This window comes from Plecotus auritus (genome assembly GCF_963455305.1).
Source record: "Plecotus auritus genome assembly, chromosome: 2".
NCBI lineage: Eukaryota > Metazoa > Chordata > Mammalia > Chiroptera > Vespertilionidae > Plecotus > Plecotus auritus.
The window spans coordinates 196,041,219-196,068,573 of record NC_137771.1 but is presented as its reverse complement, the minus strand read 5'-3'; the positions used below and the strand labels follow the sequence as shown (position 1 = coordinate 196,068,573).

General features: G+C 40.6%; 1 protein-coding gene across 4 annotated transcripts in view; it reads right to left on the bottom strand.

The window, feature by feature from the left end:
- PLD1 (phospholipase D1) overlaps window positions 1–27,355 on the bottom strand; it is a 156,173-nt gene that overhangs the window by 62,285 nt on the left and 66,533 nt on the right. For 3 of the 4 annotated variants that reach the window (XM_080657756.1, XM_080657759.1, XM_080657757.1), the window contains 8 exons: window positions 22,605–22,686; window positions 15,658–15,768; window positions 13,848–14,048; window positions 11,514–11,736; window positions 10,641–10,754; window positions 4,309–4,437; window positions 3,456–3,574; window positions 1,992–2,105 (listed from right to left, as the gene is read on the bottom strand). In XM_080657756.1, the coding sequence (XP_080513882.1) occupies window positions 1,992–2,105; window positions 3,456–3,574; window positions 4,309–4,437; window positions 10,641–10,754; window positions 11,514–11,736; window positions 13,848–14,048; window positions 15,658–15,768; window positions 22,605–22,686 (1,093 nt within the window). The remainder of the gene's footprint in view (window positions 1–1,991; window positions 2,106–3,455; window positions 3,575–4,308; window positions 4,438–10,640; window positions 10,755–11,513; window positions 11,737–13,847; window positions 14,049–15,657; window positions 15,769–22,604; window positions 22,687–27,355) is intronic. The other variant, XM_080657758.1, reaches the window with a different exon arrangement.

Genomic DNA, 27,355 nt, shown 5'->3' with positions numbered 1-27,355 from the left:
TGGTTTGAGTGTCACGTGTGGGTCAAGGGAGAGTAAGTGGGTGGGGCACTGGTTCTTGGACATAACCCATAACGAAGGAGCCCAGCTGGCAATCAAGTACTGAATATTTCTTCTCCCACTCAACACAATTGTCATTCAAAATGGGAAACAATAAGGTGTTTCTATTGAGAGTATTTCAGAAGTACCTCGTCTGGTGGCTGAGTGGGGTGCCCATTTGTACTTTTTCCAGGATAATATCACAATTTCACCAGAATGCCTGGTGTTATGATGTATTTATTAATATTACCACTTTTACTCCCCAGAGTGTCCTGGTATGAACCATATGATATGGCCACCCTAGCTCTGGCTTGACAATAATATGATTATTCCTTTTCCCTCAAATAGATACTGTTCAGATTAATATATGCTAAAAAACAATTAGATTCATTTAGAGATCTAATCTTGATTCTACTTTTAATTAGCTGGCAGATCCTGGCCTTGTCACTTCAGCTCTCAGCTTCCTCACTCATGCTGCCTCCCTGCATTCAGACCCTCACCTGCTCCCACCCAGATTACAATAAGAGCTTCCAGTGCAGACAACCGAGTATATGTTAAATACACTGACACAGAGCAGGACTGCCTAGGTTCAAAGCTTAGCTCAACCACTTAGTGGCTTTGATCTTGGTCAAGTTTCTTAACTGCTTTGTGCCTCAGATTTCCACTCTATAAAATAGATTATCTACTCTGTACGGTGGTAGAAAGAATTAAATGAATTAGTGTGGAATGTGCAGGAGGCCTGGCACCTAGTAAGTGCTGTTACTGTTTGCTATCACCAATGAGAACATTAGAGGATGTGTTTGAGTGGTGGCAGATCATGTCAGCAATGCTGCAGAGTAGACTGTGGCTATGCATGGGAGGATACACTAGATGACAGGGAAGGCTTTTCAACACTAAGAAACCATTGGCTGTCAGCATTCTAACTAGTATTGCAGTACAATGTTGGGCATATAGTAGGTGCTCAATAAATATTTATTAATTGACCTTCCCTAAGTAATAACAGGACATTACATAAGCATCGCTATAAAAATAGATTTTCTATTCCTGATTTGAAATGAATGTTGAAGCTTTGCTTCATGAGGTCAACAGAAATTGAAGGAAAAATAATAAACAATACTTATTAGGAATATATAAAATGATCCAATTCATAATCAGTTTTGTCTGTTATAAAGGGGTAGGCAAAAGTAGGTTTACAGTTGTGAGTACACGAAACATAGGGCTTATTCTTGTATTATTATTTATTTAACTGGCATGGTTTTTTGTGTTTTTTTTTCCCCATATGAACAACTGTAAACCTACTTTTGCCTTCCTTGTACATAAAAGATATGGTACAATTTTTGCTCTAATCAATAACTTAAAAAATTGTATCTATAAGGCTACTGAAATTCAAAGTTAAAACCTACTAATATCATTGATTGTGCCATCCTCAAAATGTTATTTCATTATACAGTGTGTGGCATTTATTACAAAATAGCCCCCTGCAAAGCACTTTATTTAATTTTATCACATGAACAGTGTAATGAAACTGGAAAATATAATTGTGAACAGAAATAGTCAAATATCTCAAAAGAAAACTCATAAGAAAAATTTAGATCAATATGATCACACTGGGAAATATCTTGATTTCCCATCATCCCCAAAGATTGTCCATTAGTAGAAATAACAAAGGTTGAACAAACAGAAGTTTTAATTCTTAGTCTAGTCAAACTTATGCTGAATTTTGTTGCAAGGGTGCATAAGTCTGAAAATGCAGGCTACCTTGAAGATTCTTATACCACACATGCTGACCTAATTCTATATAACTCTGGGAACAATGTATACAATTAGAAAGTGTACTGGAAAGATTGGAGTTGTCCTCATTGAAAAATGTGAATGAAACCAATGCCACAGGCACTTGGTCCAGAAAGAGCCATTTTGCCCAGTAGCACCTTGTGATAAAGAAAAGCAAGACTGACCTGTACGTTAGCACGGATGGACCCAGGCACTTGGTATTTCAACTCATGGGCTGTAGTGTGAGATTTTGGAAGTAAAAAAGGATAAGACAGGGACCGATATTTTGGTTTCATAATCTGAAATAATTAAAAAGGTAAAAAAATTTCAAATTAGAAAACAGTTCCATTCTTCCACATTTTGATTATAAAAGAAATTCAGGTTTATTTGAAACAGAAAAAAATTGTTAACAGTGAATGTTTCTAGGTGAAGAGGTAATACATTATTTTTGGTTGTTTTTTTCTATTTCCCAGAGGTGGAGAACTCTTTTTTTATTTCTTTTACCTTTTGTAGTAGGCATGTATTCTTTAGAAAGCTTACATATAATTGAGTTATAGAGATATATAATTGCAAAAAGGGGGTTATTCTTTTGTAAACTGATATTTTACTATGTTGCAGATATCTTGCCATAGCAATATAGCATTACATGTCATTTTAAAATAACTCCAGTGTCAAATGGTATGGAAAAATCATAACTTGTTTAATAATAACTATTAATAAGCATTTCAGTTACTTCTTATTTTATTTGAATTATTGGAAGCAATATAAAAATAAATTAGTTAATTGGGTTATTTCCTTAACTTAAATGCCTGAAAAAGATTTTCTGAGTCAAAAGGTTGTATACATTTTAAGAAGTTTTTTGGTGGTGTATCAATTTAGTCCCCAGAAGCAGGGTATAAGAACACCAAAAATTCAAAACCCAATTGTAGGTATTAGCAGTGTTTTGGTTCTTTTAAATCTTTGCTTGCCTAGTAGGTTAAAGGTAATATCACTTTCACTTACATAGCATTATAAACAGTAATTTTTTTGATAAAACAGTCTTTTCCCAAATTACCGGGAAGAATAATGAATGTCTCCTCACTTTTTAAAGTAAGTAAAAAGGAACCTTAGTAACACCTGGATGATAGGCACTTAACTTATGAATGTTAGGTCAAATTCCCAAGAGTAATGAAGACATCCTAAAGAAGACACAATTGGGATAAAAACAAAATGGCTACATCCCTCATCCTGCTCACTTTGCTCAGAACCCCCTCTCCAATACGAACCCAGTGCGATGCCAGGATTGGAAAGACTTGAAAGTTTGAGCTCTGCCATCTAAACAAGACTCCCCTTTCCCTACAATAGCCTTCCAGGTGAGCACCAGCCAGGCCAGATGCTTAATCAACACTGAGCAGCCAAGATGTTAAAGGGTGAAAACCACTGGCCCTGATAGTAGGATCTGTTCCTCTCTGCTCTACATTATCTGTAATGTGAAAGTTCAGGAACATTTCCTTGTGCCCAGAGACTCAGGGGCTCTGACTCCCAGGCACCCAACAGCAGATGGCTGGCACAGCTGTGGCCACCGAGGCCTCTTCAACCCCCTAGGTGTCTCCTCTCCCAGGCCTGTCTCTCTGTAGGTGTACTGAACCATGATAAAACCATCCACGTACCTTCGTGAAGTTCCAGCGCTGGATGAAGTGACGTGCCACATCACGAGCCGCCTTCCCGTGGACCACAGAGCCAATGTCATGCCATGGCATCCGGGGGGTGGAGTACCTGTCAATGAAATCTGCCCAGGTGCACCAGGCAAGAATCATCACTAACTTCTGTGCCAGGGACAGAAGCCATCTGCCCCCCAGAGCTGACCCCACTATGATACATCAAAGGGAACATGGTAATGTCCATTTATGTGTATATTTCTTGGCTTGGGTGGAGCAATACCTTCATAACCAAGTGAAGCATAGATCACAGTCCCCCATGCACCTCCCCAAATATGTTTCCTCTTCACTTAGTGTTAGATAGTCACTAGGCAAGGCAAGATGTGAGCTGGTACAAACTATCTGAGGCTGTGTACTTGACATTATATTTCCTGTTTTTCCCTGTTGAAATAATGTCAGGCTACATATGCAGTGCCATCTCTATCTCCTCTTAGACATAGAAGCACAGTGATAATCTAAAAATGTGTCACTTTAATGATAAAAAATGAAGATGATAAGCAGAGGAGGAGATGATCAAAGACTGTGCCATCTTTTGGAGAAGGACAGATCATTATCCCCAAAGTATGCCTATATAAAGCCTGATGGTTTGAAACAAGTAAGCTCTATTTCATGTTTTTTCTTTTCTTACTATAATTATAAGCAATCCTTAATTATATGACTGAATTATGATTTAGCAAATATTCTTCAAAGATTTAGCAAATATTCAAAGGAAAACAAGACATTAGATCATGCACTTGCCTACTTGTTAGATGTTGACAAGCAAAAAGAGAAAATATAAGCAGCCATCCACTACCACGGTACTCACCAGCAAATGGTTTATCCAGTTGGACCCAGTCTTTGAAGACGAAATTGCAGTAGTCCTTTCCATGCCAGAATCGTGTTTCCCCATGGAGCTCTCCCACGCCTGTCTGCAAACTGCGGACTGAGCCCGTGTCTGTGGACACAGCAAGACCCACTCAGAGATAGTACAGGTGGGCCCCGGGGAGGGAGGCTCAACTCTCATTTATGAAACACCTATACACTTCTTAACTTCCCTTCTTAAGACTCATTACTAGGGCAGAATATGTCTACTCCATCTGAGGCTGTGGGCTGACAAGGTTTTATAACCCTTAAGTTTATTAGTAGTGGGCAGCTGGGGCTAGAACCAGGATTGCCATGTGACAACGAACTGTAACATTCTTAGGTTTACAACCCATCAGCTCACTGGAAGAAAGGACCACAGGGTTAACTGTGAATCGAGAACTTGCTTGGAGGGACTATGAGAGAGTAGTAAAATCCTGGGTCAGGTAGGGAAACATGAGACATGTATGTTAACATAGATACAGAGGAAAGAAAGAAGTCACACCCTTCTCTTTCCTCAGTCAATGTGGCAAACACCTAATATGGAAGTCTTGTCTTTTGCATCTCAAAAAGCAAGACCCTCAAATTTGCAAGCAGCCCACATTCCAGCCCTGGAATTAACCGGCTAAGAACTTCACCATTAACAAAGAATTTGGCCTAGATGACAGCTAAGATTTTCAGACGCTAACATTCTATATTCCTGAAATCATAAATGACAACCATAAAAGTCATCACAACGACAGAGAAGCTTATGACTATACACACACAAAAGCAGCCATTTACTGCAACACTTCACAAAGAGCTTTGCGGGACAATTTTACTCCGGGGTCGATACTTTGACTGAAATTGTTTGTATGTTTATGGGCTATATTGGCCATTGAGACAACTAAGCAGGAAGACTAACAGAACTACAAATCACAGATGTATGGCTTGGTACAAAAGAAGCATTTAACATGTAGACATCGGTTGCAAAAATATTTGTTGAATGAATAAATGGTACCACATGCAGTAGCCAGTGAGAGTACTGAACTGGTCCCCCTACCACCATACTGTCCCAGAACTGTCTTTTCAAACTGCAGATGCCTTGCTTAAAAGCCTTCCAGGATCACCTACTGCCTACATAGGGTCAAATCCTAAGGCAGTGGTTGGCAAACTGCGGCTCGTGAGCCACATGCGGCTCTTTAGCCCCTTGAGTGTGGCTCTTCCACAAAATACCATGGCCTGGGCAAGTCTGTTTTGAAGAAGTGGCATTAGAAGAAGTTTAAGTTTAAAAAATTTGGCTCAAAAGAAATTTCAATCGTTGTACTGTTGATAGTTGGCTCTGTTGACTAATGAGTTTGCCGACCACTGTCCTAAGGGTTTCATGTGCATAGAAGACTCTTTCCAAACAGGATACCAATCTCTCTCTCTCTGGTCTTTGCTCTTCCCCATACAGCCCAGGCCCCATGCCCATCACGTGCCTCACTGTGTTTTGACAGGCTGGTCTGTCATGTCTCTGTCCAGTTGTCACATTTTTCCTTCTGCCTGGGATGCTGTTCCTTCCCTCTCAGCCTGATCTCATCCTTCAAGAGCCACATAGCTGTCATATGCTCTAGAGACACCCCCAGGTCCTAGTAGGGACCGACAGTCACTAGCTCTGCTATAGGACCATTAATAGTTGTACACCCCAGTGCCTCTGATTCTGTGACACAATTGTGTAAGGATGCTCCCTTCCTGCCCCCACTCCTCTATAAACTCCTCACGGTGGGGAGTGTATCCCCTCCCTCCAGGTGTAGCTCCTGGCACTCAGTAGGCAATCAATAAGTATATCCAGAACAAAGGTTTTTAAGCAATCACCCCACACACTGCGAATATTCTAGCTCAAACTGAATAATTAACCTTCAACGGTTATTGAAATTTTCTGTAAAAGAAAAATGTCTTAAAGTGCTAAATATGAACGAAACTGAAATGTTAAAAAGATAGAATTCTATTGACTTCTCCCAGTGAGTTATTTTCCTGCTCAATAAGACTGAGAGGCCAAAGTACTGGCAGGTCTGTTTGCTCACCTGTAGGCTCTTTAAAGTAAGCATGGAACTTTGTTAAAAAATAAAAGAAAAAAGAGACAAGAGTGAGATAAATAATGAGACCAATTCCGAATTTAAAAGAAAACCACACGATATGTATATAAAATTTGTTTTTATGCATTGAAAAACTCTAAGCTAAAGTTTTACATATACACACATGCAGTTGCTGAAAAATTCTTTTACCTAACAATCAGTTATTATAAGAAAAACAAAACTAAGAGAATTCTTTGATTCCGAAAATTGTCTTGGTGCTAACTGAATTCAACCTGCTCATAATTCAAATTTGTTTTTAGTCATGGCCTAAACTATTCCAAACAAATCAGGGTCCTCCTAAGAACAAATGAAATATTCAGGCAAAAGAGCCAAATGCTCATTGTTGCTGCAATTACTGCTCAGAGTTGTATGAGCACCAACGAGCAGGAAGACGGGATGTTTAACATCAGCAACGCTGGTCTGAGGAGCTCTCAGTCTGTATCTGGCTCCCAGTTGATTTCACAATTGCACCTGCCTTGTTGTTCAGCACAGGTTTTTCATGCCAGGTTTCTGCAATCCTCATTCCTCGGTGGCTCAGACTCTGTCTGCAAAAGTTCAGGGAAAGGGTGTGTTCCTGCCCCATTGGTGCTCATACAATTCTGAGCAGTAATCACAGTAACTACAAGTATTTGTCCCTTCATGTTACTCTTCATCCAATCTCGGCGATTTCCCCGCCTTGCTTTCTCCTGCCTCCCTAATCCGTCATGGATGGATTTCACGTGACCCTCCTCACGCCTCCTGCTTTAATTGTAATGTATAAGATTAACAGGAAAACTGCCATTCTCCAGAGCACTTCCTCAATCCATGGAGGTTTTGCTTCCTGGCAATTACTGTCAGTTTGACTCAGATAAATTCATATGAAAATTCTCTACAGGTTTGAACGTCTCTTACGTCGACAGAAACACCTGTCTCAACTTAATTGCAAAAATGACTTCCTCCCTCAGCTGTCTATTTAATTTTTGCTTAAATGAAAAAGATAGCAACAGTCACTGAATATAAGAGGAGTAAAATTCAACCCTTTTTAAATGACAGAGTCTCAATCAAAGAAATGCCAATTTGAAATTCTCCCTCTTGAAATATAATTTAGAAAGAGAAAAAAAAATCTTGAAGATGGCTGACTGATTTTGAATTAAAATATATACTACAGAAATCTACCATAGTTACGAATCACATTTAAGATGAATGGATTTTGGTGCAGTTTTTCTGCTTAAAAACTCATAGTGATCTTGTGTGCACACTCCATACTGACTGTGTGCATGTCAAGGTTCACTGGGCGCCAGGTTCCCCACGGCCTCATGCATTCCAGGGAAACTGACACTGCAGAGAAGCTACCGCAGTTTACCGCCTCCAAAAAGTAAGTTATTACCTCAGCGAAATTCAGTTTCTAATCCTATATAATAAAAGGGTAATACACAAATTGACTCTAATAGTGGAGCGACCGGGAATGACCAGTCGCTATGACACGCACTGACCACCAGGGGGCAGATGCTCAATGCAGGAGCTGCCCCCTGGTGGTCAGTGCGCTCCCACATGGGGAGCTCTGCTCTGCCACAAGCTGGGCTGACAGCTGCGAGCACAGCGGTGGTGGTGGGAGCCTCTCCCGCCCCCTTGGCAGTGCTAAGCCATCAGTTGGACATCCCCCAAGGGCTCCTGGGCTGCCAGAGGGATGACTGACTGCCAGCTTATGCCTGATCCCCCAGGGAGTGGGCCTAAGCTGGCAGTCAGACATCCCCCGAGGGGTCCTGGACTACGAGAGGGAGCAGGCCAGGCTGAGGGACCCGCCCCCCCAAGTGCACGAATTTTCATGCACCGGGCCTCTAGTTTCTAATAAAGAGTTACTCTGTGCTTGATTTGTGTTTCAATTCCTATAAAATAATATAGGTTTAAGTCATTATGTGATTTAAATACAGAGCTATGTTCTTCAAACTTCCTTTATTACTAATAGTTAAAACTTACTTTTTTTTCCAATGCAAATTCACACAGAACTCCAATACATAAAAAAGTACAGGTAGGATGGTTCTGGTTGAATCAAATACCAACAGGGGTGGGAGGTCCAGGGCCCACCTGCTCAGTATCCTCCGCAGGACCCCTGAGAAAAACTAGGGCCCAAGGAACAGGCTTTGCAAAGCACTGCTCCAGAAGGACTCAGCTTCCTTTTTTATATAAATTTGTGGGGTTTTTTTCATATTAAAAAATTAAAGCTGCAATTTAACGTAATTCATGAAAAGAGTCCTCTCCGTCTCTCACATCCCACAAGCAGGGTATCAGCAAATGCCATGAGCGCCACCTCAAGATGTGTCACTACTCGCCTCTCAGGTCTGCTGTAAAGAATGTGCCTGTAAACATCTAAGTCAGACCTTGTTCGTCCTCCGCTCAAGACCTTCCGATGACTTTCTATCTCACTCAAAGGGAAAGCCAAGGCCCTTACAGGGGCTGCAAGACCTTAGGTAATTGACCCAGCCCTCTCGGACTTTGCCCCCTTCCTGGTCCCCCAGCCCAGTCCTGGAAACACTGATCCCCTCCTGCCTCTCAGCCCTCACACTTGCTATTCCTCTGGCTGGGACCCCTTCCACCCAGATCTTCTCTTAGCCTCATTCTTCTCTTCCTTTTGATCTCTTTTTAAAACTCACCTAATTAGAGAAGCATTTTCTGAACACTGGATATAAAACAGTAATTCCCACCCTCTGTCTGTCCCCCTTCCCCTGTTCTCCATGATAATTCTCACCACCTGGTATGTTGTGTTTGATGAGATATTTATATATACAATTCTCATCCTTAACATCCAACTAGTTAATTGAATTTCATCTGTTTTGTTCACTATAGATCCCTAGTACTTAGAACAGTGATTGGCATATAATAGGAGCTTAGTAAGTACTTATTTAATGTACTTATTTAATGAAACAAATGAATCGTATACATTTATTTTTATATCCCCACTGACAGTTTATAAAAGAGCACAATCCCTCAAGGGGATGAAACACTCAGTATGTTCTTCACGATTCTGATGCATATGTGGGCGTCACCCTGAGCCCACATATACATCAAGTACATGCTTTATGCTAAATAAATAAAATGTCTCCTCATTTACAGTTTTCTCCATTTTTTAATCTGCCAGTGTTATGATTTTTAACATACAAACTTATTTAACGATTACATCGGAGCTTTAGTTCATTAAATATAATCAGTTTTTAAAATGCTAAGTCCCCAGACTAAAGAATGCTGGCACCACTGCCCAAGGTCCAGCTTAATTCATTGGGTTCTTTAGTTTCTGTCACCAGGAGTGACTCACATCCAGCCCTGTTAGCTGGGCTCCAACTCGGCCATCTCCACAGGCCACTAGATCAAAAGGTCGTGACGCAGCAATCTGCATTTCTGCTCAATCACAAATCCCAACCATGGGTGCTGGGAGGGATGAACTGGAACTTCACTGCACAAGTCACTTATCACCTCTGGACCTGAGTTACCTCATCTATAAAAAGGAGATAACACCACAGGTGCTCCCGGCAGTGACCTCAGAGAGTCTGCACACCATAAACACTAGCCTGCGATTTTACTGCGGTTGCTACATATTATCATGACAACTTGTCCCTATATCTGACCCATTGCCAAATCCTCTTCATTCCCACCATCATAAATTAGACCTGATAATGTATTCCTCAAGCGTGTGGTTCTTCTTACAAAAGGTTATCAGATTACAATGTCTAAAAATTCACCTTTAGAGCATGACTCCTTTATTTATGTTGGGGAGTTCAAATGTGACTACCGCCTCTCTTCCTGGTCATATCAACTGAACGGTGCATTTTCTAACATTTAGAAGCACTTGGTGCGTTCCCATCCCATCACCTCATTTCCTTCACCTGCAATGTCTTCATATCCTCACCTACCCAATGACATTACTTCCAAACCTAACTCCAACGTCCCCTCCTCAAGAACGTCTTTCTGGATCATCAGAGAAGCCCTCCCACCTTCCACAGAACTAAAACACCACGGAACTGCAGGTGTCGGGCGTTGTACCCTTCTTAGGTGATGTTTCATCTCAGTGCTAGAATTGTAGGAATCCCGTGGACTTCCCCCAGGCTTTGCTCTCAGTATAGGTGGTGTGCAAACTGTGTGGACAGAAAGACGATCCAGAAACACACTCACTGGCCATGCAGCACAAGCTGAAGCCTGGGAAGGTGCTGCTGCTTCACACGTCACTTACCTATGGCAGGTCTAGCGAGCCCCTGCTCAGTATCATTGGAGGAGCGAAAGAGTTTCAGGTGGGGCTTTAAACCATGGATTAAATTCTGACGACTTCTACAGTGATTACAATAACCTGGAGAAAGTTAAGAGTGTTTTTGTTTGTTTGTTTGTTTGTTTGTTACAAAGAAATATATATATATATATATATATATATATATATATATATATATATATATATATCAGGTTTTCTAGGCTGGAAAGCAGGTGTGATCATTTTTAAAATGAGGCAAGGCTATCAAAGCAGTCATAAGTCTGGGCCACAGAAAATTGCCGGGCTAAAAAGAACAGCACATTTCTAAGATGCAGAAAACCTGGTGTTTGAGGAGAAATGCTTGTTGTATTTCTGGATAGGAAGAGAAACGAAATATTTTTTTCTAAAATAGTCATTCTGCTACCATCAGAAGCATGACTTGTGTTTGTTACGACTCGTGTGAATAAAGCAATAAATCTGTTCTACAATGAGGCCGACAAGGCCATGCGATGGCAAGATGTTGAATACGATGATCTAGTGACCTGTGGGCATTGATCCATTTACTCCACCACAGAAAGGTAGATTCTAGAGCAGGGGTGGGCAAACTTTTTGACTCGAGGGCCACAATGGGTTCTTAAACTGGACCGGAGGGCCGGAACAAAAGCATGGATGGAGTGTTTGTGTGAACTAATATAAATTCAAAGTAAAGGAGCAGAGGGGAGAGCAAGAGAACCCTCCGCTCTTTTGGCTCCGCGGGCCGGATAGAACAGCCGAACGGGCCGGATCCGGCCGGCAGGCCGTAGTTTGCCCACGGCTGTTAGAGCGTGGTCCTGATCAGGTCTAGCCACGAGGACGACTTACTGGAGGCGCTGTCGATGCTGCTGAGGCTGTCGGAGCCGTGCAGGTGGTGCCTGTGCAGCTGCCTGTAGAGGCTGAATTTGGAGAACTTGCTGGGTTTGCCTATGCCTTTCAGTTTTGAATCCATATCATCAGCACTCTTCAGGATGGGCAGATTTTTAGTAGACTCCTTTTTATCTTTGAGGCTTAAGGATTCCATAGATTCTGTTGTTTCAGCCTGTGAAGACTATTCAAAACAAAACAAAACAAAAAGACACTGCATCAAATACATTGCGCTGTGGCCCTTTCATTCCAGTCGGGTGAGGTGTACAGTTGGCACAGGATAGAAGTTTCTAACAGACACACAGTAAGGTGTGAGGTCAGCCGCAGGGCAGTAGGGATTCTTGTGAACGGTTTAAATACTGCCAAAGGCAGAGCAGGCATTCCATTGTAGTTACTCTTTCAGGCCAAATTCCTGAAATTTCATATCAATTAATTGTCTTATCGCAAACACAATTATATAAGTTACACTCACTGTTGAGCCACTGAACTTTCTCTGCTAAATATTAAGTAAGTAGTGCTTTTTCTGTCAATTATCCTCCCTGTTACCAATTCACTACATTTCAGTTTTCCCAGAAAAAGTACCAACATAGCCAGCAGTAAAATAGGAGGAAGCCTATCAACTTTTTTAATACGTATATTGATATTTCGGCAACCACTTGAGTTGAGATAATAAGTATATGAATATAGGGATATAGATATATTTTGGCAGCTCTTGGTTTAAAGGTAGTTTGTGAAATTATTAACCTCCTACTTTCAAATAGAATTACCTATCCTATTTTATATGTCTTTAAGTAGGAAGATTCCAAAAACCTTGGCAGTTACCTGCATATAATAAGGCAGCTTGTTTAACTTAAAGTCCAATTGCTGCACATTTTTGTTTATAAACTGTTTTCCTAATAGCAAATAGATCTTTAATTTAAATGGACAACAAAGGAGTGGAGTATGAGATAGCAAATGCTCCATTGAATCTATTTTCTCTTCTTACCAGAGAAGAAACAAACCAGGTGAGTCTACGTTTGACTCAATGTCACTCTCATTCAATCAATCAGTCAGGCTATCCTATAGAATAAAGAGCTAATATGCAAATGGTCATCACATCCTCATGTCATCACAATCCATCACCAGGAGGCTGCATGCGCAGGGGGTGCGTGCGGGTGGGCAGGGACTTGATGTTGTGTGCGCGGCGCGGAGGTGGGTCCTGGCGGCTCTGTGCGGTGATGCCAGGGGTCCTGGCAGCTCCACACAGTGAGGCCTGGGGGTTCTCCGGCTCCACGCAGCGTGGAGGCGGACCCCCAGCTCCGGCCTACCTCTTTGGGGCAATCCATCGAGTAGTCCTGGATGGGTGAGTGGGGCCTATCTCTTTGGGGCTATCGATCGCGGGGCTCCCGCACAGCCCCCAACCCCGAGTGCACGAATTTCGTGCACCAGGCCTCTAGTCTATCTATATAAAAGCCTAATATGCAAAGTATCCACTCAGGAATTCGACTGACCGGGAGTTCTATTGCTTGCTGTGATGTGTGCTGACCACCAGGGGGAGGCACGGAATGAAGGAAGGCCCTGGCTGGCAGCTGGCAGCCGGGGAAGGGAGGCCCCGACTGACAGCTGGCAGCCACTAGGGACCCTAACCATGCACAAATTTCGTGCACTGGGCCTTTAGTCTATATATATATAAAAGCTTAAGCGACTGTTCAACTGTTTGACCATTTTGACCATTCAACTGGTTGCTATGACACGCACTGACCACCAGGGGGCAGACACTCAATGCAGGAGCTGCCCCCTGGTGGTCAGTGCACTCCCACAGTGGGGGCACTGCTCAGCTGACTGATGGGCGCCAGATGACGGGCTCACAGCTGGTGAGTGCAGCTGTGGTGTTGTGAGCCTCTCCTACGGACACTCCCCCTGCGCACCCCTCCCCCATCCGGACTGGGACCAGGATTTAGACCAGCATCGGGACTGACTGGGCGTGAGCCCGCGGCCGTTTCTCGGTCATGGGCACACCAGTATCGCCCTAGGACGGGTGTGCAGAAACCACATTGGAGCGGCAGCAAGCCTACCCAGTGGGGCAGGCGCAGTGGGGCCAGGATGAGTGGGAGTGGCGAGGCGCCTGTCCCAGGCTCCTCCCCAGTCGCCTGCTGCTTCCCGCACTACTACATCCCTGGGGGATGTTGGACTGCGGGTTTCGGCCCGATCCCTGTGAGCACACCGAGGGACCCCACGTGCACCGGGCCTCTAATAATATATATTTACACAAACTGTGTCCCTCTTACGCAGTTCTGTAAAGATGAAATTACTCACTGGGAGGGAACACATCGACGGTCCAGAGATGACGCGCTTCACGCTGCCCACATCCGTGAGTCTGTGCTCATTGTCATCCCACCTGCCATAGGCCAGATCGATCCCACCCACAAAGGCCACCGACTGGTCGATGATGACAAGTTTCTCATGATGAGCCCACAGATATACGGCGGACGACACGTGATCTGGGTGCCTCATCACCTTAAGAGGAAAAAATTGCATATGTAACATGATTTTTTAAATGTCCTTCTGTTTTCACCCCTGAGTGGCATTTTCTATAATTCAAATACCAAAATGGGCTCTGTATACACCACAGAAAATCCCCAAACTTCTTTTATTCTCAGTATTTAACTGGGAAGACTCCTAGTTACATCTGAAGCCTCCCCCACCCCCACCCACACTACATTTTGGGGCAACTGCCATTTAGCTTGAAGTTTGGGCACATATTCCTATAAAAGTCAGCTCAATGAAATAGCTAATTCCCTCCCCCGGCCCCCAAAGGATATATATGGTATTATTTAAAAACAAAAAACTCTAAAAATGTTTAAACAACATCTCTACCTGTGGCAAATTTTTTGATAACTATATTGATCTTTTGGCAGCCACGGAGTCAAAATAGGAAGCATATCAATGTAGGGAGATAGATATTTTGGCAGCTCTTAATTTGAAGGGTACTTTGAGGAGTTATTAACTTCTGCTTGTAAAGAATTCTCTCTAAATGCAGGAATGGAACCCAAGACCCTAGAGCATTTGGTGCATGGACCAATGCTCTACCCACTGAGAACACTGGCCAGGGCTGACTGGGAAATATTTATTGATAAGCTTTAGGTCTTTGGTAAAATATCAAATAGCTTTTTTTGAATTGCTTATTGTGCTTGTTTACTTTATTAGTGTTTTATACAAGAAGCTATTAAGAAAAGTACTTTAAGGCCCAGCTGGCATGGCTCAGTGGTTGAGCACTGACCTATGAACCAGGGTTCTATTCCCAGTCAGGGCACATGCCCAGGTTGCGGGCTCGATTCCCAGTGTGGGGCGTGCAGGAGGCAGCCGATCAATGATTCTCTCTCATCATTGATGTTTCTCTCTCTCTCTCCCTCTCCCCTCCTCTCTGAAATCAATAAAAAATGTATATATTTCTTTAAAAAGAAAAGTACTTTAAGTCCTAAAGGAGCTCTCTTTGTTGCTATCAGTATTCAAGGGATGCCACAGGGAGATCACATTTTAGAGATTCCAGGATCATCTTAATGAGGAGAATGGAAACTTGACAGGCCTCAAAACAACTCTAGGAAGTATGCTCTTGACTAAATTTTATATGCATACACACACACACACACACACACACATATATGGCTAATATGCAAAGTGTCCCCTTGGGAGTTCGACCAGGAGACCGGGAGTTCGATTGCTCGCTATGACATGCGCTGACCACCAGGGGGTGGTGCAGAATGAAGAAACGAAGGAAGGCCCTGGCTGGCAGCCAGCAGCTGGGGAAGGGAGACCCCAGCCAGCGGCTGGAAGGCCCTGATCAACCCTGAATGCCGGCCAGGCCTAGGGATCCTACCAGTGCACAAATTTGTACAGTAGGCCTCTAATCAGGGGGAGAAAAGCCGAAATGTGACCCTTGTTGACTCCATCAATATTAGAAATATTAAAAAAGTATAGTATTTTATTTCTGAGAAGAACACAATGCTATTTATTGAATATATAAATTAGGGAATTCTACACATTACCACTGCTCAAAGCAAAATAAACCTGAAAAACTACAGAATAATAAAGAAGAGACATGGTTCAGCAAGATGAACCTGAATACCTTTATGTTGGGGTGTAGACGCATTAAAGTCCTCTTGCTGTATTCACTGTTTATTCCAAGTGCAAGTTCCACCTCTTTGTAGAGTATTATGAAGATCCTCACCCCCTCTTGCTGTCACAGGAGAAAACACAGGCAGGAATGAGAATTTCTGTAGGTAGGTTATGGTTTTCTTTTTCTTCTTCCTTTCTGTGCACTGCATTTTCTAAAATTTCTTCTATAAACAAGTATTGTAAAATATTAATGAACAACACAATACAAGGAAGGTGAAATGAAAATGTATGTATATTAAGACCCAGATGTAAAAAATAAATATTATCTTTCTTCCATTCCTACAATTTGTTATGCCAAGACAGTGTCAATATTTGACTAGAGACAGAACCTTGAAATTATAATCTCAACTACTAAAAGTGTCTCATAGTCTTACACCTGAGAACATTTCCAAACACATATCATTTGGAAAGCTTTGATCTGATTCATGTTACAGGTTTGGGTTTTTGTTGTTGTTGTTGTTTGTTTTTATTCTATTTTATTTATTTATTTTTAATTTCTTTATTGATTAAGGTGTTACATATGTGTCCTTCCCACATTACCCCCCCTATCCCCCCAACTCATGCCCTCACTCCCCTGTTGTCTGTGTCCGTTGGTTACCAGTGAGCCGCAATTTGCCGCTCTGTTGGCTAATGAGTTTGCTGACCACTGGGTTAGGCTTATATGCATGCAAAAAAGAAGGAGCTCTTACCATTTGTTTGTTTTTATTATACTTCAACTATTGAAGTGATTAAAAACAAACCTCTGATATAAGTTAAACTAAATGTCCCTTAATGTTCCTGGGGTATGTTTCAAAGAATTTTTTGTTGTTTGTTGTTGTTGTTTTTTAATTTTGTTTTTTATTGATTTCAGAGAGAAAGGAAGAGGGAGAGAGAAATAGAAACATTTATGATGAGAGAGAATCATTGATCATCTGCCTCCTCCACACCCCTTGCTGGGGTTCGAGCCTGCAACCCAGGCATGTGCCCTGACCTGGAATCGAACCATGACCTACTGGTTGGTAGGTCGACACTCAACCACTGAGCCATACCAGGTAGGCTAGAATTTTTCTTTAAAAAAATTATTTAAATGGATAAATTGATATGTGATTGGTTGCCTCCTGACCAAAATCAAACCCTTCAGTCTAAGGGCCAAAGCTCTAATCACTGAACCAAACCGGCTAGGGGAGTGGTCGCCAAACTCATTAGTCAACGGAGTGGCAAACGGTGGCTCAGGAGCCGCATGTGGCTCGTGAGCCACAGTTTGCCGACCACTGGGCTAGGGCACATTTCTTAATCTTTAGGAGATAAATATATTGGTTCACACTCTTAACCCATAATTGAATCATTAATGTCAATTTCACCAGTGAAATGACTTCAGAAGTCAGCTTCTCTAACATTCAAAAATCCCAGAATTTAAGCAGCCTCTCACAAATGAACACTTGGAGCTAAAAGAAAATAGACAAACCATTATGAGGGTCAGATTAAATCAAAGGTGCCTGGAAAACTTTAAATGTTATAGAAATAACATTTATTATTAATATTAACCATCAAAAAGGGCAATGTTCAGCAGCTGGTAGTACAAAGAAGTAGCAGTACCTCTTTTTCTAGTTCTGGGTGGTGACAAGGTTTCAGCCTATGCTAAATCGCCCCGCCCCCAAATATCCCTCCCCTTCTCCATGTCCACTCAGATGGTTCCCCCTTCAACATATAGATCAGAATGTACTTATCCAGGACACTCTTGTCTTATTTACCCCCACTTCCTGTGCTACGATTTTACTTTTTAGGTGTGCATCCTCAGTATTGCTGTGCAGTTTGCAGCTTTTAAATTTGCACTCTCTATACCCAGCAGCTCTGAAAGCATTCTGAAACATATTGCATACACATTGGATAATGTATCTAAAGTAGGCACTTAATATCCCAGAGATTAGACCAGAAGAACTATTTCATAATACTTCCTAAAGTATTAGAGATGTAGGCATATCTAATAAATTATAGTGGCAGAGAATAATTTGAGTACTATGGGAAGATTAACTCTTGCTCTAGAAAAAAAAAAGTAGTCATTCTATTTCCCTGGTTATCAGTGGAATTCTGGAACTTGCTCATTATTTGTTATAATGATATAACTATTACTTGAGTAAAGAGATCAGGAAGTGAAAGTGTAGACAAGAAGTGAACAGACTAATGTCTAATGCTCTGGCCAGGGAGTGCTCAGCTGTGAATCACTGAATGAGGGTTCTAAATGAAGGCAAGAACATTATGCTATTTTTCTCTTCTATTGTTCAGGTTTACTTTGCTATTTGAATATTTTAGGATTCAGCACTGAATAACAGTTATCCAAAAATAGCCTCCCATTGAAAGATATAAAGTTAAAAACCTAAAATTTCAACCTAAGTTATAGTACATTACAGCTGATATCTTTCCTCATAGTTGATTTGTTTCAAATGGATGAAATTCTACTTCTTAGGCTTATGAGATTATTACTCACTCGTAAGAAAAGTAGTCACAACTTAGGAACTGGCCTGAATCTTACAATTTTCGATTTACCTGCATAACGAATGGATTTTTGAAATAACAGAGATGTTAACACTAATGGATTACATTATTACCCTCCATCTATCATACCTGACATTTTCTTCGGTACTGTGTCTTTAATTATTGAAATAAATGAACTCTAGAGGAAATAGGGTAGAGACCTTGAGTCTTTTTAGCTTAAATACAAATGACTAATAAGGAAGTAATTAAATATAAAAAGTTCATTTTTACACAGTCTGGTTTACAATTATTTACTCACATCTACAATAAACAGTTAATTAGTGACAAGACTTCTATGATAATAAAGCAATAAAACGCCTCTTCTTTTGGTCAATGCATTGCAACACTCTCATAAACTCTAAATGGCAAAGGAAAAAAGGTTCCTTGGGAACAAAGGCATTTCCTGGGTCATAATTGTGGAAACTTACACAAATGTGGGAAATATTTATGCAAAATGAAATCCAAATTAGAAAGAAAACAAAAGGACTAATATTAACTGTAATTTTAAAAAATACACTTTTCAAACAGCCAATGTTTTTCTAATGCCTTTTATCAACTTTTGCTTAGAGAGATGGAAGGAAAGTATTAATAGGGGAAGTAGGGAAACAAAGGGGTGGCTTGGATTTGACTACACAACACCATGTTTCTAATCTCTACTTAAGTCAACTAACCCGAAGGTTCCACAGAATCAATGTCATCAAACTTGAATTTCCAAAGGTGAACGTTCTGTCCTCTTTTCTAATTTGTTTTTACTCAAGTAGAAGAGACACAATACTGTCAGCAGTAGGAAGTTTTAGGAGTTTTAGATATACATCAGACATGCAAAAACAAAAAAACATAAAAATTTTTCAGAGTTGAAATCAAGAGACTTTGTTTCTGAGCCAGCGTTTTCTCGGATTGCTCCAAGTACTGTGGTCAAAATATTTTCTGGATGCAGCCAGGTCTGTCCACTGCTTGAAGAGAGCATAGCTTACAGTTCCACAGGCTAATCACTCATTTTATCACTTGTCCAGGAATTCCCAGGAATGAAAGAAATCCATATCCTTGCCAGTTAATTGCAGGCAGCATTGGGATGTAAGGTCACAAATGCTTGTGAGTTGTTTTGTGTGTGTTTTTTAAACCAGTTTTGTCTAAAGCACAGACCTCAAAGTTGAACATGTCTTCTCTCTTCCCTGCCATGCCCTTCCAGGTCACCACTTTGATAAGATTCTCTTTGATTTTTTGGGCAGAGACATTATCTCTAAGGTTGAAATATACCAATTGGGTACAAGGATATAGTTACTCATAACCATGAAGCAAATGATCTCAACTCTTAGTGTAGACAATGCAGGACTGTGGGAAACCTTGGGATGTTGATTTGAACAGTAAACACTCTGCCTCTCAAGGTTAGCTTAGACTATTTTAAATAATAACATTGCATATCAGAAGACCAAAGAGACAAAAAAATATCAACTCGGTTATTACAGAGAAACAAAATATTGTATTTTTCCCCCTAAGAAACAGCCATTTTAAGAGATGTTTGCCTATATGTTGGCAATGAGGCAGAAACACTAAGTTCCTTCCCTAAAATCTGCACAATCAAATGGAAGGAAAAAAATCATTTATTCAAATCAACCTTGTGGATCTCTGGGACCCATTAATGCAAAAATAAATGTTATCAACCCACTACTTTGTGAAATTAGTGGCTTTCAGAAACAAAATTATTTATATGAAACAGTGTTCATAAGCATATGAAATGTCAATTTGGAATGATCCAAGTATTAAAAAAGCATGACCAATTTAATAATATGGAATAGTTAGATTACAGAAGAGCAATTCTGCTAAATGACCCACTGAGAAATTAATATTTAACAGTGTTACTATCTCCTTAGGGAATTTTAAAAATCATTATCCACAATTCAAAAATCACAAGTTTCAGGAAGCTGATAAAATTCAAATAAATGGCCATTATCAGATCATAATAATTACTGGGCCTGGTGTCCACCTGGAACCTCACCAGGGTTCAGAGGCAATAAAAGCAAAGAGAAGCCATGGTTGTGATAGAAAAGGAAACTGGGCAGGTACACTAAGGGGATAAACACACATCTGCCAGCTAACTTGAGGTCGAGGGCCTGGCTTGCAGGATCTTCCTCCTGAGCTCTGTTCTGGCATCGACTACTTTCTGGAGCTAACTTAGATGTTCTGTACGCATCTCACACTCAAATGATCTAAACTTTAGCTCTCTAAATCTGAATTTGTCCCACTTCCTCCCACTACTAGATTCACCTTCCAACACATCATTTTGATCAGATCACCCTTCATCCATAACACCCCAACCCAGTAGATCCCCACTGTACTGCATAAAGCCCAAACCACTGGCTTGGATCATCAACCTTTCACGTCCTAGCTGCAGCCTGCCTTCCCATCTTGATCCGCCATCCTACCTATGCTAACACTCAGGTGTAATCAACCTTGTCACCTTACTGTGACTGGCAAAGCCTTCTGAATTCCTGTTTCCACACCACATTTCCTAAATCTAGAAATTTCTTCTTTTTAATTTTGCTGCTCATTCTAAATGCCCTAAATCTCTCATGTCCTCAGGAGTTCCCCACCAGACCTACCCAATGCTCTCCCTCCTGCCTTTGAATCTTCGCCCTGTCTCTGTACTCAATTGACTCTTGTGTAGATTTTTAAGCTCCTTCAGGTCAAGAATCATGCTTCTTATTTATGTATATTCACATATGATTAGCCAAGTGCCCTCCACTCACTAGGCATTCAGCAAACACATGTTGATTAAAAGCTAAAACAGTAAAGTGTTGGATAACTACTGTAAAGAGGGAATTTACTAGTATGATTGACTTAGAGAAAATTACAGCCCATTCAACATACAGAAACACATTTGGTAATCCTAGGATTGAGCTCAGAACATGAGTTCTTGAGCAAGCCTTCCATGGGCAGAGATGGAATCCTTTTCATACATGAATTAGTAATTAGTATACATAGTACATGGACCAGGAGATAACTGTATGCTAAATTATTTAATGACTATGCAAATAATGCTTCTCAAGACCAGAATTTCCAATTTTGTGAATAGACTTTTGTTCAAACAACACATTAGATTAGCCATGAAAATGATGCTGTGTGGCAAGACATGTGTCTGAAATAAAGTTTATCAATTTCAGCCTTCAATATTAGCAGTGAGCTCAGATTATATTATGATATCTGCAAAAATCCTAAAGTAAAAACATGGGGAAAAGACATCGAAGGAAAAGGAAAAGGTGAGTTGGTCAAGAGGTAGGGGAATATAAAGGATGGGGGAAAAGACATGAGTGTAGGCTGTGTGGATAGTAAAATACTACCCACGATTATTTAGGACCTACAAATTCTGCAGGAATGTTTAATGATAGAATAAACAAGATTAAGACAGTTTCAAATAATAGTAAAAAGGTTAGCACTCCCCATTTGAACGTGATTAACAAGAAATCCAGTTCTATTCTAATTCACCTTAATTTAACTTGGTTAAGGGCCAACTACATAAAAATTTCATTAGAAATATGCATGCCTAGTAGTCTTTGATGAACCTGCTATACTGATTTAGTTATTTATTTTTTATAACAAAAAGAGCACACTTAGTGTTCACCCAGAATCTACATGGTCAACTGCACAGGAAACAATTTCACATTATTACCAGGACTGTCCCCAACCTGAAATAAAACAGCACCAATTCTTAATGTCCCTCTTCCTTGGTATTCTTCAACATCAGCTTGGCTCCACCTGAGTGAAATCTCAGATGACTTTGTCTTTTGCTCAAATAACAGCATAATAAGTAAAATAAAATGCTATGTTTCATTTCATCTTTTATTATCCATTAATAAAATTTTATCACAAATTTTGACTATAAAATTAACTACCCATAACTGATTAAAAAATAAAAATTAGAATTGCTAATAAAAGTCATGCTGTGTTGCCCTAACTGGTTTGGCTCAGTGGATAGAGTGTTGGCCTGCGGACTCCAGGGTCCCAGGTTCGATTCCAGTCAAGGGCATGTACCTTGGTTGCGGGCACATCCCCAGTGGGGGGTGTGCAGGAGGCAGCTGATCAATGTTTCTCTCTCATCGATGTTTCTAACTCTCTATCCCTCTCCCTTCTTCTCTGTAAAAAAAAATCAATAAAATATATATATTTTTAAAAAGTCTATGCTGTGTATTAGGCTAAAATATTATGCATTTAAGAACAGGAAAAAGAATCAGAACCAAATGAATTTGAAAACAGAAAGTATTCTACTTTTTTATCCAATTCTAAAAAAAAATGTTATAAGTATACAGGAAGGACTTTAAAAAGAAAAGGCATTTGAGAGGCGGTAAGCATTTAAGAAATCACATCAGCACTTGTCTGGAAAGTACATACTGCTTTTCGTTTAAGAATGTAGTCCAACCTCCAACGATTTCCTTCAACCACAGGGCGTTTCAGGAAGATTTCTGGACTCAACCTGAAATCACAAAATTTCAAGTAACTAAAACAACATACAAAGTTCTAATCGTGTCAAAGGAAGCAAAGGCAATTTTAGCCCAAATGCCATCCTCCTCCTCCACTGTGGCAGGTCATCAATATAAGTCCATGTACAAGTTCATATGGAAGCATGAGCCTTTGTCCATACAAAAAGTCAACCTAGATTTCTCTCTATTCATCTTACTCACATATGCACACATACACACACATGCAGACACTGTTGGTTGCCCAGCCAGCAGCCATTCTCGACCTTTTTCTTCCTTGTTCCCACCATATAGTGTTAATACTCTACACGCTTGCTTCCCCCAACTCCTGCACAATGTCACACAGTCCTGGACAATGAGGTATATGAGGGGGCATATGTGGGGTTCATGGAAAAGTTTTTCCTCTTTGGTGATAGAGAGACACACGGTCGCTCAAAACAGGAAAAGAGGCTTTAGGGTGGATGTTGTATGAGACTATGTTGCAGTCATATTGAAATTCTAAGGGAAAGACCAGAATGGTGAAATCACTAGACCACTCCACCAACCTTAGGATTGCCTAACTTTGGATTCCTCATTACGTGAGACAAGTGAATCCTCATTGTTTAAGCCACTTTTTAGATGAGCATTCTGTTAATCCAAGTCAAAAGTGTTCTAACTGATTAACATACATGCTGGCTTCCAAGGAGCAGTGTCCATGAAACCTGGGTCTTTCTGAGCAAAAAAGATAAGGCAGGCTCACTGATAAAATGTTTCCAATGTGAGGATAAACCATTGGCTCTTCTTTTTAGTAATGCCACAGGCATCTAAGCATACAGTAGAGTCACTTTTTCCCTTAGGGTTGAGGTCTGAAGTCAGTTAAATCTATATGTGATATACCTCCCCTGTAACAAGGAAAAACAAACAAGAAAATTTCATCTGCTGAAATGCTAGAACTGTAGGAAGAGGAGGAGACTGTATATGGATTAAAGCCTTATTAACACTAGGCTGTAATACTGCCTTGCCAGGAAGTCCTCTAAGAAGGTGACAACAACAGGGTTTTAAGGAACTAAAGAGATTAAAAGCATTAATTTTATGCTCTATTTCATTCACTTAAATAAAATTAAAAACTCAGACATAACATATCCAAAGGAAACACATATTGGGTGAGATTATTAGGGAAACAGACAAATAGTGGGGGTATATACAGTATAAATACTTGCATATTTAATTCAGAATAGGAAACAACTCAAAGGTAATCTATATCTAAACAAACAAAAAGTGCAGCAAAAGATTTATGATGAATTAAAAAGAGTTCTGTTTTAAGTAGAAAAGTACATCACTGTACACTGCTAGTTCACTGAAGATGAGATATATCCAACAACATATACATACTTGCAATTTTTTAATATGTACATTAATTATGGACTCAGAAAGCTTCAGTTTTGGGGCCACTTCTAAAGCTATGCTCAGCAATTAAGTATCTTATCCTTTATTTACTATACAAGCATTGTGCACCCTGTATGCAGAATATTCCACTAGTTACTTTGGAGGATCTTAAGATAGCTCTCAAGGAACCCTCAATTTTCAAGATAATAAAAAGATAAAAGACTGATATAAACAAAGTATAAACAATGGCAAAGAGAGAGCAGCTATGATGCCCAAGTATCATTGTGTCAGGATCTTTACTAAGTAATTATTAGATAAACTAAGTTCAAAAGAATCATATGATACTGCATTTCACTGAATCTAGGACACGATGATGGCAAGATGCTTCATTACTGTGTTTACCACTAAGAAAGAAAATGTGATAAGAGTTATAGCTGTAAGATGTTACTGAAGGTAAGATCTATCCTGATTCCAGAGATGTTAATATGGACTTCCAAGTAAATGCTCCTCTCTTATAGCTTTAAATATTTATATGAGAAGGACAATATTTGAAAACAATGATCAGAGTTTCCATCTTAAGAAGACAGAAAAAGGAAAAATTAAACCTAATGTCAGAAGAAAGGGAAGGATAGATGAATGGAACTCAGTGCAACATAAGACAATAACAACAGAGAAAACACAATGAAACCAAAAGCTAGCTTATTAAAAAATTAATGAAATTGATAAACTTCTAGCCAGATTAAAAAAGAAAAAGGGAGTTTGACTACTTTAGATTTCTCATATAGGTGGGATCTTGTATTATATGTTCTTTGGTGTCTGGCTAATTTCACTTAGCATAATGTCTTCCAGGTTCACACACATTGTTGCAAACGGCAGAGTTTCCTTTTTTTTTTTTTTAAGCTGAATAATATTCCATTGAATGTAAATACTTCATTTTCTTTATCCCTTAATGGACATTTAGATTGTTTCTATGTGTTGGATGTTGTGAATGCAGCTGCAATGACATGGGAAAGCAGGTATCTCTTCAACAGCTTGATTTCAATTCATTTTAATATATATCTAGAAATGGGACTCCTGGATCATATCGTAGTTCTATTTTTTAATTCTTTGAGGAACCTCCATACTGTTTTCCATATTAGCTGCACCAATTTACATTCCCCAGCAAGGATTCCTTGAATGGTGGTTACCAGGAGTGAAGGAAGGAGGAAATGAGGAGGTCTTGATCAAAGAGTACAAAGTTCCAGTCAGTTATGCAAGATGAGTAAGTCTGAGAGATCTATGTACAACATAGTGCCCATCATTAACCTACTGCATAGCATAGTGCCTATAGTTAGCTATATTAAATTATATTCTATATTTAAAAATTTGCTAAGAGGATAGATTTTTATATTGCATTCTTATAATAAAAATATCTATAATAATAAAAGTGTAATATGCAAATCAACTGACTGGCCGAACAGCAGAACGACCGTCCAGACGACCATGCTATGACACGCACTGGTGTCAGGCCAGCCAAGGCGGGTGTGATGCGATTGGTCGGGGGGCCCGCCATTGCCCCACAATCACCCCGCAGAGGGAGGCACAGGCCACCCCCTGTGGGGTGATCGATGTGGGGGAGGGGCTCCACAGAACCAGGGAACCAGGGGTGTGTGGCGGAGGGCAGCGCCAGGTCAAGGAGGGTGTGGGCAGGGGGGTGGGGCCACTGGGCAACGAAGCAGCCAGGGCTGCGAAGGCCCAGGCAGCTGGGGCTGCAAAGGCCTACCCTTACACGAATTTCATGCATTGGGCCTCTAGTTAATAAATAAAGATGATAGGAGGAAACTTTTGGAGGTGAAGGATATCTTTACAGCATTGATTATAGTGATGGTTTCATGGCTGTATACTTACCTCCAAACTTATCAAGTTGTATATGTTAAATACGCACAGCTTTTTGTTTGTCAATCATACCTCAAGAAAGTGGTATTTTTTTTGCCGAAACCGGTTTGGCTCAGTGGCAGAGCATCAGCCTGCGGACTGAAGGGTCCCAGGTTCGATTCCGGTCAAGGGCATGTACCTTGGTTGCGGGCATGTCCCCATTGGGGGGTGTGCAGGAGGCAGCTGATCGATGTTTCTCTCTCATCGATGTTTCTAACTCTCTATCCCTCTCCCTTCCTCTCTGTAAAAACATCAATAAAATATATTAAAAAACAAAAAAGAAAGTGGTATTTTTTAAAAAATATATATGGTTAAATAAGTTACAGCCATTGAAAAATATGTAATATAATATCAGATAGGTAAACAATTTATATATGCTACTATGTCAACTTTGTAAGATATATGTATGCTTATATATAAGGGTTGTAAAATAAAAAATAAAATGTGTTAACTTGGTTAAAAAAAGGAAGAAGCACAAGTTATCAATATGAAAAAAAGGAGTTAAAGAAAGAAAATCACAAGGCCTGAAGACATTAAAATAATATTAAATAGATAAGTGAATATTACAAATAACATTATATGAACAAATACGATAAGTTAGATAATATGGACAATTTCCATCAAAGAAAAGAATGTCAAAGTGAAAGCCTAAAGAAATTAAGACTAGAAACTAAGATGGCGGCATAGGTAAACACCTAAACTGCTGTCTCACACAACAATTTCAAAACTACAACTAAAAGACAAAATGGACATCATCCAGAACCACAGGAAAGCTGGATGAGTGGAAATTCTACAACTAGAAGGAAAGAAAAAACACACGGAGACTCAGAGGAGCTGCAAAAGGCTGAGGTACGGAGATGCGCACAAGCGGAGAGGACTGGTGGCTGAGTGCGTGGCTGGTTTTCTCAAGTGGGAGGGAGACGGAAGCTCCTGACTGTGCTGAACTCCAGTTCCGGGCGAGACCCTGGGGACCCAGACTCATTTTGGGGGAAACTGGACTGTCTGGCAGTGGGTGAAACTCAAGGGTGGCTTTCTCTCACAGGTGCTTGCAGTGATTACTGAGGGACACTGAGACCCAGGGGCTTCAAAGGGTAGAGCTGATGGGAAGCCAAGGCTGTCTGCTTCACCCTGAGACTCCACCCCATCCAAGCTGAGCACAGAGGCTTTTGCAATTTTGCAAGTCTTGTCTCATAAGGGTGTCTCCAGCACAAAAGTTCTCCCAGTGTAGACACAGCTGATCCTCACAGCCAATTGGCTTGGAGGTCAATTCCTCCCAGTGATACCAACAACAATCAAGACTTAACTACAACAAGGCTGAGCACACAGTCCACAAAGGGGTGCACCAAGAGTGTCCACCTCAGGTAACTGGGGAGGCTGAGCCACTGG